This window comes from Staurois parvus, unplaced genomic scaffold, assembly GCF_062004578.1.
Source record: "Staurois parvus isolate SC_StPar_1 unplaced genomic scaffold, SC_StPar_1.0 ptg000796l, whole genome shotgun sequence".
Taxonomy (NCBI): domain Eukaryota; kingdom Metazoa; phylum Chordata; class Amphibia; order Anura; family Ranidae; genus Staurois; species Staurois parvus.
This window is the reverse complement of record NW_028318592.1, coordinates 520,838-537,203: the sequence shown is the minus strand read 5'-3', so window position 1 is coordinate 537,203 and position 16,366 is coordinate 520,838. Positions and strand designations below refer to the sequence as shown.

At 44.4% G+C, this 16,366-nt stretch overlaps 1 protein-coding gene across 3 annotated transcripts in view; it reads left to right on the top strand.

The window, feature by feature from the left end:
* EXT2 (exostosin glycosyltransferase 2) overlaps positions 1-16,366 on the top strand; it is a 129,641-nt gene that overhangs the window by 83,333 nt on the left and 29,942 nt on the right. For all 3 annotated transcript variants that reach the window (XM_089654757.1, XM_089654755.1, XM_089654756.1), the window contains exons 10-12: positions 1,562-1,728; positions 11,961-12,104; positions 15,826-15,954. In XM_089654757.1, coding sequence (XP_089510883.1) covers positions 1,562-1,728; positions 11,961-12,104; positions 15,826-15,954 — 440 coding nt within the window. The remainder of the gene's footprint in view (positions 1-1,561; positions 1,729-11,960; positions 12,105-15,825; positions 15,955-16,366) is intronic.

The following is a 16,366-nucleotide window of genomic DNA, read 5'->3' as shown; positions in this document are numbered from 1 at the left end:
AAGCAGCCGGATGAATTCTGTAGTGTTTACAGATATACTGTCAGCCCAGATTCAGCCAAATGCAGCAAAGTTGATTGGACAGCGCTTCACAGTACAAATGGACAATGATCCACAACACACTGCAGAAGCAACCCAGGAGCTTTTGAAGGAAAAGAAGTGGAATATTCTGCAATGGCCGAGTCAATCACCTGATCTCAACCCAATTGAGCATGCATTTCACTTGCTGAAAGCAAAACTAAAGGCAGAAAGAGCCACAAACAAAGAACAACTAAAGACAGCTGCAGTTAGAGCCTGACAAAGCATCAGAAAGGAGGAAACCGAGCCTTTGGTAATGTCCATGGGTTCCAGACTTCAGGCAAAGCATCAGAAAGGAGGAAACCCAGTCTTTGGTAATGTCCATGGGTTCCAGACTTCAGGCAAAGCATCAGAAAGGAGGAAACCCAGTCTTTGGTCATGTCCATGGGTTCCAGACTTCAGGCAAAGCATCAGAAAGGAGGAAACCCAGTCTTTGGTAATGTCCATGGGTTCCAGACTTCAGGCAAAGCATCAGAAAGGAGGAAACCCAGTCTTTGGTCATGTCCATGGGTTCCAGACTTCAGGCACTCATTGCCAGTAAAAGATTCTCAACAAAATATTACAAATGAACATTGTATTTATTCATGTATTGTATTATATTCATTTGTCCAATTACATTTGAGTCCCTGAAAATGGAGGGACTGTGTATAAAAATGGATGCAGTTCCTAAAATGTGTACTTGATATTTATGTTCAACCCCTTGAATTAAAGCTGAAAGTCTGCACTTCAAATTCATTTCTATTGTTTTGTTTTCATTTATTGTGACATACAGAGCCAAAAAGTATGAAAATTGTGCCTGTGTCCAATATATATGGACCTAACTGTATATACCATACATGACCAATGGCCCTCGAAGCTGGAAATCACCAAGGTAGATACCGCTACTCTGCTGATCTCTTCTAGCTTCTGGGTCCTGTGCTAAGTGGCTGCCCTGCTGCATTCTGAATACACTAGGCACAGTCACCATTCAGAGGATGCTTTGCATTTTCTCAATGAATGCAAAGTGTTCTTTGATTGGATGAGGGTGGAGGAGTATTGTCATGCTCCCGACCTCATCCAATCAGAGAATGCTTTGCATTCATTCAAAAAATACAAAGCATTCTCTGAATGGCAACTGTGCTGAGCGGCCAACCTCCTGTGTTAACGATGCAGCAGGAGAGCTGCTCAACATAGGACCCAGAAGCAAAGGAAGATCTCTGGAGTTGCAGTGTTTAGTTCAGTGATTCCCAGCTTCCAGGAGCATCAGCCAAGTATGGGTATATACATAGTTACATTGGAGCAGGCTGTACTAATGTATAAAATATCCATACCTGGAATTCATCTTAAATATATTCCTCACTGGCTAGTACTAATGGAAATCCACTTTGTGTGCACCAAAATGCCTTTGCAAACCTGGATTTTACCTTGTTAAAGTAGCAGTGACATGATCTCTGTGCTGTATGTAGCCCAGTTGGTCATCTCTATCATGTTGACCTTCGTCTTGCAGAATCCCTCTGGCCCAAGATCCGGGTGCCTCTGAAGGTGGTCAGGACACAAGAGAACAAGTTGAGCAATCGCTTTTTTCCTTACGATGAGATTGAAACTGAAGCTGTCTTGGCCATCGATGATGACATTATCATGCTGACGTCTGATGAGCTACAGTTTGGATATGAGGTAGGTGACCTTTATGTGACTTACCTGTGCACCATCTATGCAGCAGCTTTTATTTATGTACATATATCACGGGGGAGGGGAGTTCCAGCACACAACAGGTCCGTGACAGCCTCAGCTGTGCATGTTTCTCGATGAGCTGTGTGAGCAGTGGTAGCCATTCCCTCCACTCAGGCCCCAGATTACACTCAGCTCTCTGCTCTTTGCTATGCAGTGTGTGACATCAGAACCCTGCCTCCTACCTACCAGGCTCAGAGATGCTGTGTACAGTGTGTGCTTTAGGAGGTTGTAGAAAAGAGGGTGAGGATAAACGGGTACAACTTAGGAGGATTTGTTTCATCTCTTTGTATCACCTGAGGCCAGTCACTTCACTGGGTATATGTAAGAGTTTACAGCCACTTTAAAGTACTATGTTTATATTGTTCTCTCCTATGTAGAAATGGCAGCATACCGCCTAACAGCCTTTACATGGGTGAAAAATGGCCTTTGTACCTACAGCCACAGTTCTAAGATTGTACACAGGTCCCACACTGCTCATTGACAGATTTAACTGTTGGTCAGCTCAGACTGACCGTAACCAGTGCACTCTCCAGTTAGCTTGTTAATTTGATCTTGGACATTGTTCAGCATGGATGTTGATTGTCCTGCCTTTTGTACATTGGTTTACTGGAGGGAAAACCTACAAATCCATATTTGAATAGGTTCACACATGCACTGGCTGCAGAAGAGCTTGTTGACATTTGAACCTCTGATGACAGTGGTCCTAGCAAGGCCCATTGGAAGAAAGGGTATAATGTGTCCCATACGTTTCATGCAGTGTTCAGGTTTCTGCATTTTTCCACTAATCAATATAAAGGGGCTCTTCTTCACTGAGCACCAACGTAATAAGGCTCTTCTCCACTGACCTCCATTTTTAATGGGCAGTTATTTACTGCCCACCAATGTAAGAGTGCACTTCTCCACTGACCACTGATTTTAAGGGGCAGTTTTTCACTTACCTCCATTGTTGAGGGGGATACTTCTCTACTGACCCTCAGTGTAAGGGGCACTTTTCCACTGACTGCCAGTGTAAGGGGGCCATCCTTCCCTGACCGCTTATGAAAATGGGAACTTTTCCAATCCAATGACCATCAATCTAGGGTGGGACTTCTTCGCTGGCTACCAACATATTAAGGCTCTTCTTCACTAACCACCAATGTAAGGAGGCACTTCTCCACTGACCACCAATTTTAAGGGGCAGTTCTTCACTGACCTCCATTGTTGAGGGGGATACTTCTCCACTGACCCCCAGTGTAAGGGGCACTTTTCCACTGACCGCAAGTGTAACGGGGCTATCCTTCCCTTACCGCTTATGTAAATAGGCACTTCTCCACTGAACACCAATTCTAAGGGATAGTTCTTCATTGACCACCAATGTAAGGAGTACTTCTCCACTGACCACCAATGTCTGGGGGCCCTTCTTCCTTGACTGCCAATGTAAATTTAAACTCCTCCAATGACCATCAAGTTAGGGCAAAACTTTTTTCTGACCTCCAGTCTACAGGGGCACTTCTCCACTGACTACCAGTGTAAGATGGGCACTACAATCTGCACTGTTCCAATCCAATGACCATCAGTATAGGGTGGGACTTCTTCACTGGCTACCAACATATTAAGGCTCTTCTTCACTGACCACCAATATAAGGAGGCACTTCTCCACTGACCACCAATTTTAAAGGGCAGTTCTTCACTGACCTCCATTGTTGAGGGGGATACTTCTCCACTGACCCCCAGTGTAAGGGGCACTTTTCCACTGACCGCAAGTATAAGGGGGCCATCCTTCCCTGACCGCTTATGCAAATGGACACTTCTCCACTGACCACCAATTCTAAGGGATAGTTCTTCCTTGACCACCAATGTAAGGAGTACTTCTCCACTGACCACCAATGTATGGGGGCCCTTCTTCCTTGACTGCCAATGTAAATTTAAACTCCTCCAATGACCATCAAGTTAGGGCAGCACTTTTTTCTGACCTCCAGTCTACAGGGGCACTTCTCCACTGACTACCAGTGTAAGAGGGGCACTACAATCTGCACTGTTCCAATCCAATGACCATCAGTATAGGGTGGGACTTCTTCACTGACTACCAACATATTAAGGCTCTTCTTCACTGACCACCAATGTAAGGAGGCACTTCTCCACTGACCTCTAATTTTAGGAATTTTAAGGGGCAGTTCTTCACTGACTATCAATGTAAGAAGGCACTTCTCCAATGACCACCAATTTTAAGGGGCACTTCTTCACTGATCACCAATGTAAGAGGTCACTTCCTCACTGACCACCATTGTAAGAGGTCCCTTCTACACTGATGACCAATGTAATGGGTACTTCTTCACTGACCACCAATGTGTGGAGGCCCTTCTTCCCTGACTGCCAATGTAAATGGACACTTCTCCAATGACCACCAATTCTAAGGGATAGTTCTTCATTGACCACCATTGTAAGGGGTACTTCTTCACTGACCACCAATGTATGGGGGCCCTTCTTCCCTGACTGCCAATGTAAATGGGCACTTCTCCAATGACCACCAATTATAAGGGATAGTTCTTCATTGACCACCAATGTAACGGGTACTTCTACACTAACCACCAATGTATGAGGGCCCTTCTTCCCTGACTGGCAATGTAAATGGGCACTTCTCCAATGACCACCAATTCTAAGGGATAGTTCTTCATTGACCACCAATGTAAAGGGTACTTCTCCACTGACCACCAATGTATGGGGGCCCTTCTTCCCTGACTGACAGTGTAAATGGGCACTTCTCCAATGATCACCATTTCTAAGGGATAGTTCTTCATTGACCACCAATGTAAGGGGTACTCTCCACTGACCATCAATGTATGGGGGCCCTTCTTTCCCGACTGCCAATGTAAAATGTCAACTCCTCCAATGACCATCAAACTAGGGTAACACTTGTTAACTGACCTCCAATCTGAAGGGGCACTTCTCCACTGATTACCAGTGTAAGAGGGCACTACAATCTGCACTGTTTCTTATTGTTCTCAATTTCATTAAATTTTTTTATTCTCTGAAAATCTTTTTTGGCAATATGGAGGGTATAAAATATGATCCACTCTGGGTATCAAATGTAGTAAATATGCCATATACTGATCAGGCATATGTACTGTGAGATGGGGTTATAATATTTTTTAGCAGGGGGGGTCCTTGAGACCTCAGTATTATTTAATTTCATGTTCTCAGTAGTAAAAAGATATAGAGGCTTCACCACGCCTTGTCAGGCACAGTGGTTGGGAAGCTTGTGGCAGGTGTTGAAATTGCGCCAGTAACCTACTTTTAGTGTCTGTGTGAACCAAACCTTTGAAATGCTATTGTGAGCATTCATAGAAAAATGTCATAAGCCTCAAATAAATTTCAGGGAAGCTTCATAAGCTTCTTTAATCACAATTTTCTGGAAATAGACAGTAGTTCGCCTTTTAAAATGCCATTATCTTTTCTTTGGAAGGAGGGGAAAAGTAGTAAATAAGTTTTATTTTGTCTGTGGGACAAGACCAGACCGTGCCCTTAAATGTTCTCCATCTGTGATCTCGAATCCAAAATATGCATTGGCAGGTACGGAGGTTTTTCTGAAGCATTCAGGCCTGGGGTCTGTTCTTCAGAATGGTTACGCGTCTCCGGAGAGTTGGGCAATTGCAGTGGTGGTGCCAGCTGCCAGACTACTGGGTTCTGTGGGAAATGCAGCCCATACCCTCTTCCACATTGCTTCATGCTGAGACCTCCTATTGCAAATTTTTGGCAGAGTTCCTTCGTGGCATCTGATGTGGAGGATTACGTTATTCACAATTTATTTTTAAATGCTGGTATTATTTGTGGGTCCTGTGCAGATATGTCTTTGTCTCAAGGGCATGTTTGTTGTTAAGAAAGCAACCCAAAGTGGAAACTCTAAATGCTAGCTTGGAAGTGTCATCTCTTTGCTATTCTAAAATAAACTTTCAATTACAAATCAAGAGATGCTGTCACTTTACCAATTCAGGGAGACAATTGGCAGTGTTCGTTGACGGCCCGTCCCCACAGTAAGGAACACTCAATGTCCATGCTCACTTGCTGCCTTCCCACTGTAGAAGTCCTCTCTGGGTAAACTCACCTGCCTGGATGTCATCACTGCCCTTCCTCCAGTGTCAGTATTGGGGGCCTAGCAACTGGCCCGAACAGTGTCACATGGGGTTGGTTACACAATGCCTTTTGCCATAACCAGGACATTATTTTCCCATTCCTTTGATTGGCCTTGGTTCGTCAAGAGCAAATTTCACACCATTGTCTGGATGCGGTTTGGACTGTGTCTATCTCTTAGGTTGGTTACACAAGCCCCCGATACCCAAAAGCATTACTCTATTAGAGCAAATTAGCGAGAGCTCTGATGGTACAGGATGGCAGTGAAGCACCATGGATTAGTGACTATAGCTTTCACGGGGAGGCATCATCCAAGTAACAGTCCTTCCTTGAGACAGTACGGCTAAAGTGGAGCCTCTTTGTGGCAGAAATAAAGGAGCTTGTCTTTGGATTGGTTCTTTGTGCCTAGGTGGACTCTAGCTCCTAGTTTCAGGGCCTCTGTGTGTTTCCAAGTCAAGAGTAATGTCCCTGCGGTACGCAGGAGCTCTCGTCCTGCTGGCTTGATCCAGGTTAGTTATGCACTGAATCTGAAACTGGTTCTCACAGGGCTTTAGAAGACACAGTGGGTTTGGGGTCCTGAGGATGCAAATATTGTGGTTTAGCAGGAAGCAGGGGCGGACTGACCATTTGGAAACGAGGGCCTGGGGTCAGTAGGGGGCCCCATGAGATGCCCCATGAGATACCTTTTTCATAGGCTTTTTTGAGTTTGGGCAAGGATACAGGGGCCCCATGATTCCCTATTGCCCGGGGGGCCCCTTGAGTTGCCAGTCCCCCCTGGCTGGAAGGACATACCTTTTTTTTTTTTTTTTTGATTTTGTTCTTCCAATGGTCATGTTATAAAGAAGCCCATGGTGTGCGCTGCTAAGGAAGTTCTGTCGATGCATTGTAATGACGCAGTGCATGTACTTTTGTTTTCTTTTTTTTTTCTTCAACTTTATTGAAATGTTGCAAAAATGACATTTCATTCATCTTCATTCACCACAATGCCGTGCAATGCGGTGTTGTGCATTGCAGCACAAAAATGCAGCCTGCCCTACTTTTTCTCCAGTACACAACCAATGCAGCACCATGTTGTGAACTGAACTCGTGGAACTTAGAGCAAATTCATTTGTCTATGTATTGGGACTGCGTTGGAAAAGACTGCCCAGTCCATTTGGGTTCCGGACCTAAGTCGCAGTGAAGAGATAACCTCCGGTTAAGTTTGGCCTGTTGAACACTTGTATTCGAAGCTTGTTTTGTGATTCCAGTGACCATTCGCCTCACCTTCATTTAGACGTCCTGCCAGACCCCCCACCCCCCACCCCCTTCATGCCTGTAAATCAGGCCTATTAATGTGGCCAGTAGCTTGTTTAACATTTCGGGGTGCTGCTAATGATGGCGCGGCCTGCTCTGACTTTCCTGTAGTTTTGATCCTGTTGTCAGCGGTCAGGTTATGAATGAAGTGACAAGAGACCCGGGCCTGATTGTATCCAGCTGCACATTCGGGGTGGAGGGGTGACATGTCTGTATATGGCACTGTTACAAAGCCTTCACGCCACCATCACCCCCCTTATATGCATGGTTTATCCCTGTTGGTCCCAGTAACAGGTCCTTGCGTATGAAAGCTACATGTTTCAGATGGTCTGTATTTCCTCATGATGACTAACCTGGGGGAAGTGTTCTCCTAAACAGTCTGTAGTGCACCACAGGACCTGTTGTTGGGAGAAAGTCTGGTATTATTCTGCAGGAACCGGTATATCGGAACAGTTCTCACAGACAGTCCACGTTGCACCACAGGACTTACTTTTAGGAAGACACCCTGCTTTGCTCCACATGAACCTGTATATCAGAGGAGTTTTTACAGACAATCCATATTACTCCACAAGACCTATTTGTAGGAAGGCAGTCTGTATTGCTCCACATAAACAAGTTATGGGAAAGAGTTATTTCAGAGAGTCCATATTATATCACCAGACCTATTGGTGGGAAAATGCTATTGCTCTACGTGGTTCAGCATGAAGGAACATTTCTTTCGGACAGTCCATATTGCCACAGAGGGTTTATTTGTAGGAAGACATTGCTTGCAATTTTTAGACTGTTGAAGCTGTGCTTGGGGGTGATAATGGGTCCTTCAGACAGATGGAGGTTGTTGTTGCACAGGAAGAGTTCCAATCTGGTTGGAGATTGCCCTTTGATCGGATTCTGATCCTTCACTCACAGGGAAGCTTGAAGGTTTCTCAGTACTGAACATACAGTTGTGTTCAAAATAATAGCAGTGTGTTGAAAAAAGTGAATAAAGCTCAAAATCCTTCTAATAGCTTTTATTTCCATCCACACAAATGCATTGGGAACACGACACATTCTATTCCTAATCAAAACATGAAAAAAAATATGTCACATTTGTGTTGTTCCTCTAAAAAAAATTGAAGAAAAGTGAATATTAGACGGTTCAAAAAAATAGCAGTTTGTATTCTTCTTTACAAACTCAAGCATTCACTATATAAACTGAAAAATGTTTGAAGATTTTGCTTTCCTTTGAATGACTTCATGAATATTTGGTTGTAGTCGCACTGTTTCTGAGAACTGCTGTACATCTGTGTTGCATGGAGTCACCCAACTTCTGGCCCCTGTGATCAGGTATTCCAGCCCAGGATGATTGGACTACATTCCACAGTTCTTCTCTATTTCTTGGTTTTGCCTCAGAAACGGCATTTTTGATGTCACCCCACAAGTTTTCTATTGGATTAAGATCCGGGGATTGGGCTGGTCACTCCATAACGTCAATCTTGTTGGTCTGGAACCAAGATGTTGCACGTTTACTGGTGTGTTTGGGGTCGTTGTCTTGTTGGAACACCTATTTCAAGGGCATTTCCTCTTCAGCATAAGGCAGCATGACCTCTTCAAGTATTCTGATGTATTCAAACTGATCCATGATCCCTGGTATGTGATAAATAGGCCCAACACCGTAGTATGAGAAACATCCCCATATCATGATGCTTGCACCACCATGCTTCACTGTCTTCACAGTGTACTGTGGCTTGAATTCAGTGTTTGGGGGTCGTCTGACAAACTGTCTCCGGCCACTAGACCCAAAAAGAACAATCTTACTTTCATCAGTCCACAAAATGTTGCGCCATTTCTCTTTAGGCCAGTCAATGTGCTCTTTGGCAGATTGTAACCTCTTCAGCACACGTCTTTTTTCCAACAGTGGGACTTTGCGGGGACTTCTTGCAGATAGCTTGGCTTCACATAGGCGTCTTCTAATTGTAACAGTCCTCACAGGGAACGTCACACCTTCTTTCATCTTCCTGGAGCTGATTGTTGGCTGAGTCCGTGCCATTTTGGCTATTCTTCTATCCATTTGAATGATAGTTTTTCGCTTTCTTCTACATCTTTCAGGTTTTGGTTGCCATTTTAAAGCATTTGCGATCATTTTAGCTGAGGAGCCGATCATTTTCTGCACTTCTTTATATGTTTTCCCCTCTCCAATCAACTTTTTTTAATCAAGATACGCTGTTCTGAACAAAGTCTGGAACGACCCATTTTCCTCAGATTTTCAGAGAGAAATGCACTGTAACCAGCATGTACAACATTTGCTGCCTTCCTTCCTTAAATAAGGGCAATAATTGCCACCTGTTTTTCAAAGAATGAATGACCTCACTAATAGAACTCCACACTGCTATTATTTTGAATATGCCCCTTTCAATTAATGATTCAATTACAGAGAATCAGCAGCATGCATGTCATGACTGTTGGGTCTGTTGGATTTCTATTACTCTACTACACCTGCTAGTAAATTATTTGCCATGTAGAAATATCATTTCTACCAAAAACAGTGGTTGATCAGGTTAGTGATGTCTGACTGCTATTATTTTGTATGCAACTGTACATGGCTGCCAACATTGGTGATGTGGTTGGTTCAGGTGCTTGCTGGAGTCTTGAAAAGACTAGCAGATATTTCCCAGACCTTCTTTCTTAGATATTTGCCTATCTATGGACAGCCTAAGTCTGTATAGTCCCACACCAACCAGTCTGAGAAGAATTATCTTATACAGTGAACAAGTAACCCTGGAGAATTTTCTCAGACCAGCCATTCTCAACCAAGGTTCCATGAAACCTAGAAATTGTTAGGGGTTCCTTCAGCTGTGGCAGATTGGCCTCCCATTTGATGGTATCAGTATAGTTCCAAGGCCAATGCCACTTGGCAGAGCCAGGAGCATAACACCAATGATCTAGCATTTTGGGCACTACTGTAAGGATTGCATTCTTCCTACTGACCATCAATGTAAGGCATTTTTGCTATTGACCTCTAATGAATTGGTTTTAATAAGGGTTCCATGAAACCTGATAATTGTTTTAGGGGCTCCTCTGGGTAAAAAAGGTTGAGAAAGGCTGCATTAGACCCTTTGTTTCTGTGTACAAGGAGACAGTTCCTGCCCAAGCCAATAATACTCAGGATCGGCTCTGTTCTTTTCCGCACCATTGGAGAAATCAGAAGATCACATGAGATACTAATTTTTTTTCTTGGTAGAAATATATATGGCAAGATATGAAGGCCATACGAGGAGCACTGAAGACCTACTATTATTCTTCATGGTCATTAGAGTGAACCTTCTAGAGAAAGATGGCCGACCCGCTTCGTCTAAAAGGCTGTAAGGGTGGCATTCTGACCACTACTGTAAGAGTTGCATTTTTCCTACTGACCACCCTTTTTGCTATTTACCTCCAATTAATTGGTTTTAGTAAGGGTTCCCTGAGACCTTAAAATTATTTTAGGGGTTCCTCTAGAGTAAAAAGACTGTCTCAGACAGTCCATATCACCCTACAAAAGCCAATCTGAGTCAAAGTACACTCGTCATGGAAGAAATACAAAGGCTTCCATTACTAGATTCCTGATAATTCTGTTTTTCTAGGGTTTTTTTTGGGTAATTGACCTGGAGCAACTCCCTAGCTCATGGAATTTAAAGAGAGGTTTGCAAAGATTTAAAGTGGTTCAAAAGGCTCATGTATTTTATGCATGAAGGTAAAAAACTTTCTGTGGGCAGTGCCCCCCCTCCCCGCCCAATCCTTATCTGAGCCCCCCCCCCTATTGCGATGTTCACAATAGCCGGCTGTATGGGGACCCTCTCTCCTCATTGGCTGAGACAGCAGCTGGAGCCCATTGGCTCCTGCTGCTGTTAATCACAGCCAGTGAGGAGAGCGCTAGAGGGGTGGGGCCAAGCCACAGCCCTATGTGTCTTGTAGACCCATAGAGCAGCGGCTTGGGAAAGAGCATGCAGTGGTGCCCCCAGGGCAAGCAACTTTCTCTGGGGGTACTGCTCGAGGGGGGTGGAGCCAGGAGCACCAGCGGGGGACCCGAAAAGAAGAGGATCAGGGCAGCTGTATGCAAAACCACTGCACAGAGCAGGTAAATATGACATGTTTGTTATTTTATTTTTTAAAAAAACGAAGCTTTAGTATCCCTTTCAGTTTATACATCAGAATAACAGCCGGAAGATAAGCATCCTCCGAAGGATAGGTTTACAATGGCAACGTATATATTTCTCTAAACAGTTTATAATAAAGCTGAAGTCCAAAACAATGAAAATAGTACTGCTCGAATGCCCCTCCAAACCTTTCTCAGTTGGATCATCATGTGAAAAGACTGATGCAAGAGAGACAGAATCAACTTGTCAGGCTCCAGTAGACTTCAACAAAATGGTGGCCATCTGCACACAGACATCAACGCCATGTTGCATAAATTTGAATGAGATGGGTAAAAGATGGCTTCAGTGCCTGTTCTCCACCTGTAGAGAACTCCGACGCATTTCGCCATTTTTCTGGCTAAGTCATAGAGGCCTCCGTGATCTACAAAGAGCCCATCAGTTATCCTGCAGTGCTCATGTGCTAACAAGTCACAAGCTGATAGGAGGAGAGGATATGCAGGTTGCAGCTCGTCATGCTCCAGGTGATAATATTCTATTGCAGGTTGGAAATTAAAGAAGCAGATTTGACTGCTTTGGGCAACATGGACCTTTTCTCCTGGGTATAAAGACCTAATGAATTAGTTCTCCTCCTGGAATTAAGTCTTTCTTGTCACACCTTGGCAGGTTTGGCGGGAGTTTCCTGACCGGCTGGTGGGCTACCCAGGACGTCTCCATCTGTGGGACCACGAGATGAACAAGTGGAAATATGAGTCCGAGTGGACCAATGAGGTGTCTATGGTGCTGACTGGGGCTGCTTTCTATCACAAGGTAGGTTCCTTACTATAAATTTTGTTGTGTTGCGTGTAAATTATCCTCTTGTGTTAGTGGCCCCCCCCATCCCCTGTCCTGCCGCCATCTTCATCAACCCGTTACTTGGTGCTTCTGGGGCTGCTTTCTATCACAAGGTAGGTTCCTTACTAGAAATTTTGTTGTGTTGCGTGTAAATTATCCTCTTGTGTTAGTGGCCCCCCCATCCCCTGTCCTGCCGCCATCTTCATCAACCCGTTACTTGGTGCTTCTGGGGCTGCTTTCTATCACAAGGTAGGTTCCTTACTAGAAATTTTGTTGTGTTGCGTGTAAATTATCCTTTTGTGTTAGTGGCCCCCCCCATCCCCTGTTCTGCCGCCATCTTCATCAACCCGTTACTTGGTGCTTCTGGATATGTAGGAGTAGTTACCTTCTTCCAGGAAGCAATGCTCAGGCCTGACCACTGTCACACGAGTAGGATGAAGACTCGTACCCTGTGTAAGCTCCAGTACCATTCAATACAGAACTTACAAAGTGTTTGGTCTCCCGACTTTTATTTAACATGGCCAAGGTGAGTATAAAAGGGTCAGGTGGTGGGCTTTCAAGAGACCCTTTTATACTCACCTTGGCCATGTTAAATAAAAGTCGGGAGACCAAACACTTTGTAAGTTCTGTGTCTAACTTTTAGACACAAATGCAGTTCTGTATTCATTAATAGATAATTAAATGCAAGCAGTACCTGAGTTTAAAGTGAGCGTAAACTTTGTTTTGTACCTACAAAGGCTTAGCTGTGGGTATCGTAAATATCTAATAAACATGCACGGTTTAGGAGATATTTAAATGTGAAGCAGCCTTTGACTTCACTGGCAAATGCGCGCTCTGCTCCCAATGGACGACACGCCATCCATTGAGAGAACTCTACTTTGGCCATAACCCCCGCACATGCATGGGAGTGATGTCATCTCAGCTCGGCTATTCAGGCGACCAAAGCCGGCGTACCCGTAAGGAAGACCGGGTGAAGATGAATTCCCTGTCAGCGGTCAGGAATCGGTTTTACAGGTAAGTCTGTCGTAATGTGTTAGTATGTGGTTCATACTGGCACATTGTGACTTCACCCTGCGGGGGAAAATTTTTTTTTGTACCCCCAAAATCAGTTGTCTACTGCTTTAACTTGGTATCAGCCTCCTGCGGTCTATGTACAGCAGCACTCAGATTGGGAGACGGAGAAGCAGCACAAGAAGCCTACTGAAAGGAGAGAGTAGGGAGAAAGAGAGACAAAGCTCATCTGTGTGCTGCTTTTCCTTTCACTGTCCAGTCACAGACTTGGGGCCGAACAAGACTTGTAAATGCTATGAAACCGCAGCAGATTAAAATCAAGTCTCCAGTGTGGCAGAGCAGTGTGAATCTCATGACTGGATGGATAGAAATACAAAGCCTTTGGCAGGTAAAACAGTTTGTTTCATCTGTGTATGTAGCGGTTTGCTTGAAGTTGGACTTTACAACCATGCCATTGACTGGACATTGATAACACCTAAGATCGGCTTTATAGAAGAAAAGAAAATTGATTTAGTTGCCCTGCAGGTCATTAGGTCTGTTTGGAATTTTTTTTGGCTTATTGCTTTGAAAATGGCTGTACCTCCTTATTGCAGCCTTAATAACTTGTATGGATCATCTGTCAAACGCCTGGTGATTCACTGGCCTGTGTTACAGTAAAAGCAGCTTTTAAGGCTTGTTCTGTAGCACACTCTTTAGTGCATTCCTCACTGACTGTACAGTTCCCAGGAGGATCTTTAAAAGGTTCAGATGTTCCTAGGCTTAAAATTAACATGTTGGTGATACCTATATAAGAATTTTAATGAAATGCATACTTGCAACAGTTTTTAGATTGTTTTCCTGTAATATTTTTGTAAATAAACATATTTATGTAAATACAGAAGAGTTTTTGGTTTTAAGCGTTTCCCGGTTATATCAGGGGATTTATCATGGCTTGGCAATGGGGCAGGTTCATATATGAATTTTATGCACGTTGAACAAAAGTCACAACGTTTGCTTGGTACTTCAAGGTATGGGACAGCACATGACACAATCCCTTTTCTCTGATGGGTCAATGCTGGCTCTTAGTGATTGGCTCCAAGGGCTCATTCACACAAAACATTAGCTAAGACAACCTGTTGTAGGCCTTCTTCTCAAAGGGTGGGTGGGGAAAGATGAAAAAATGGCTGCTAAGTCGTGATTTTGCCACCCACCTAAAGCCAGCTTTACAGCTAGGGGTGGCTGTTAAAGTGTTGCGGCCGTGATGCTTTGTATTGCAGCATGTCCAACGGACAGTTGGCACCACCTGCCAAACAGCCATTCAAGTCAGTGGGTCCACTCTGCTACCATGAGCCAAATGCTTGGCTCTCGGTTGTGCAGCATTAGTTCCCTTGAAAATTGCCATTCAGCAAAAAAAAAAAAAAAAGACTTGTTACAATCATGGGGGGCTTTAACTATCCTGATATTGATTGGGCAGACAGAACTGCACACTCAATTAAGACTCATCATTTTTTGAGCGTGATGCAGAACAATTTAAATGGTGGAAGCCCCAAGTAGAAATAATGCTCTGCCGACCCTTCTACTTTCAATCTAAACAGAACCGACTGCAGATGTGAAAGGGATAAGTTAGAAAATTGTGATCACAGAGTAATTACGTTTGCCATCATAGGAAAGGGAGACACTAGGGAAGGATAAGAATGTTATATTTAAAAATAACCAACATTTCTAAGCTGTGCTCCATACTACATAATACATTCAGGAGGCGGCAGTGTCACCTTCTGAACACCTGATAGCAGTTGCTAGGCCGCAACCTGAAAGGTGATCCACTGCAAATCGCCTTTACAAAAAAAAAAAAAAAAGCAGCTGTTCCCGTACCCAGCCTTAGTGTTATGGGCTAGTGTCCACTCTGTGCCAGTGGTGGGGGCAGTGCCTTGCATTTTTACAACATAAGGCAAAGTTTGCCTTTTTTTTTTTCTTTAAATTTATACTTTGCAAATGAACATTCTGCCCTGGTTCACACTGCTGTGGTGCGGAATTCGCAGCTTTTCAGTGCGAATTCCGCACCGCATCAGAATCGCACCCATACATGCGAACCGCTGCGGGTATGTATGTTAAATTAACAACACCCTGAAAGCGGTCCGCAAAACGCAGTGCGATGTGCAGAATCGGATCGCATAGGTGTGAATACCCATGCAATCCGATTCTAGTGTGGACCCAAAAAAGGGTCCTGGACAGGGGCAGACTGACAACTGATGGGGCCCCCGGGCAATAGGGGATCATGGGGCCCCTGTGTCCTTGCCCAAACTCAAAAAAGCCTATGAAAAAGGTACCAGGGGCATCTCATGGGGCCCCCTACTGACCCCGGGCCCTTGGGCAGTGCCCGAGTTTCCAAATGGTAAGTCTGCCCCTGGTCCTGCACATTTTTGGTGCGGTGCGATTAGAGCCATACAAAATGTATGGCTCCAATCACACCGCATACAAATCGCAGGTGATTTGCATAGGAATGCGGTGCGGTTCCTGTGCGAACCACATGCGATATACCGCACCGCGTATATGTGAACCCGGGCTCCCTGTTCCGACCATAAGCTTCTGGTGCGGATGAGTGTTTTGTTATCCAACAGAGCTCAGATAGCTATATAATTCTAATGCCATTATATTGCTAGACTAACGCTGGTTTTATCTCCTGTCCCTTTCATGTTCCAATGGGCAGTATTTCAACTACCTGTACACCTACAAAATGCCAGGAGACATTAAGAGCTGGGTGGACGCGCACATGAACTGCGAAGACATCGCTATGAACTTCCTGGTTGCCAATGTAACAGGGAAAGCTCCTATTAAGGTAAGTCTATAATTATTCTTCTTCCTGTAGAGCAGTTGTCTCCAAACTGCGGCCCGAGGGCCAGATGTGGCCCTTTGCTTGCTTTTATCCAACCCTTCGGGCACTATTTCATCACTGATACCAACAATGGGGCATCATTTCCTCCAATGACTCCAATGAAGGGGCCCAATGACACCAATAATTAGGCAGAATTCCTCCCAATAACACCATTGATGGGGTGCCATTCCTGCCACTGACATCAGGACTGTTTCTACTCCCAATGGCCAATCTGACCCTCCTAAACTCTCAAGGACAGTAAACTGGCCTTTTTTTTTAGAAAGTTTGGAGACCCCTGCTCTAGAGCAGGGGTTAAAATTTAGAGTCCAGACCTACTTGCCAGGCACAAACCTTACTCGTGTCCCCCAAGGCGGTG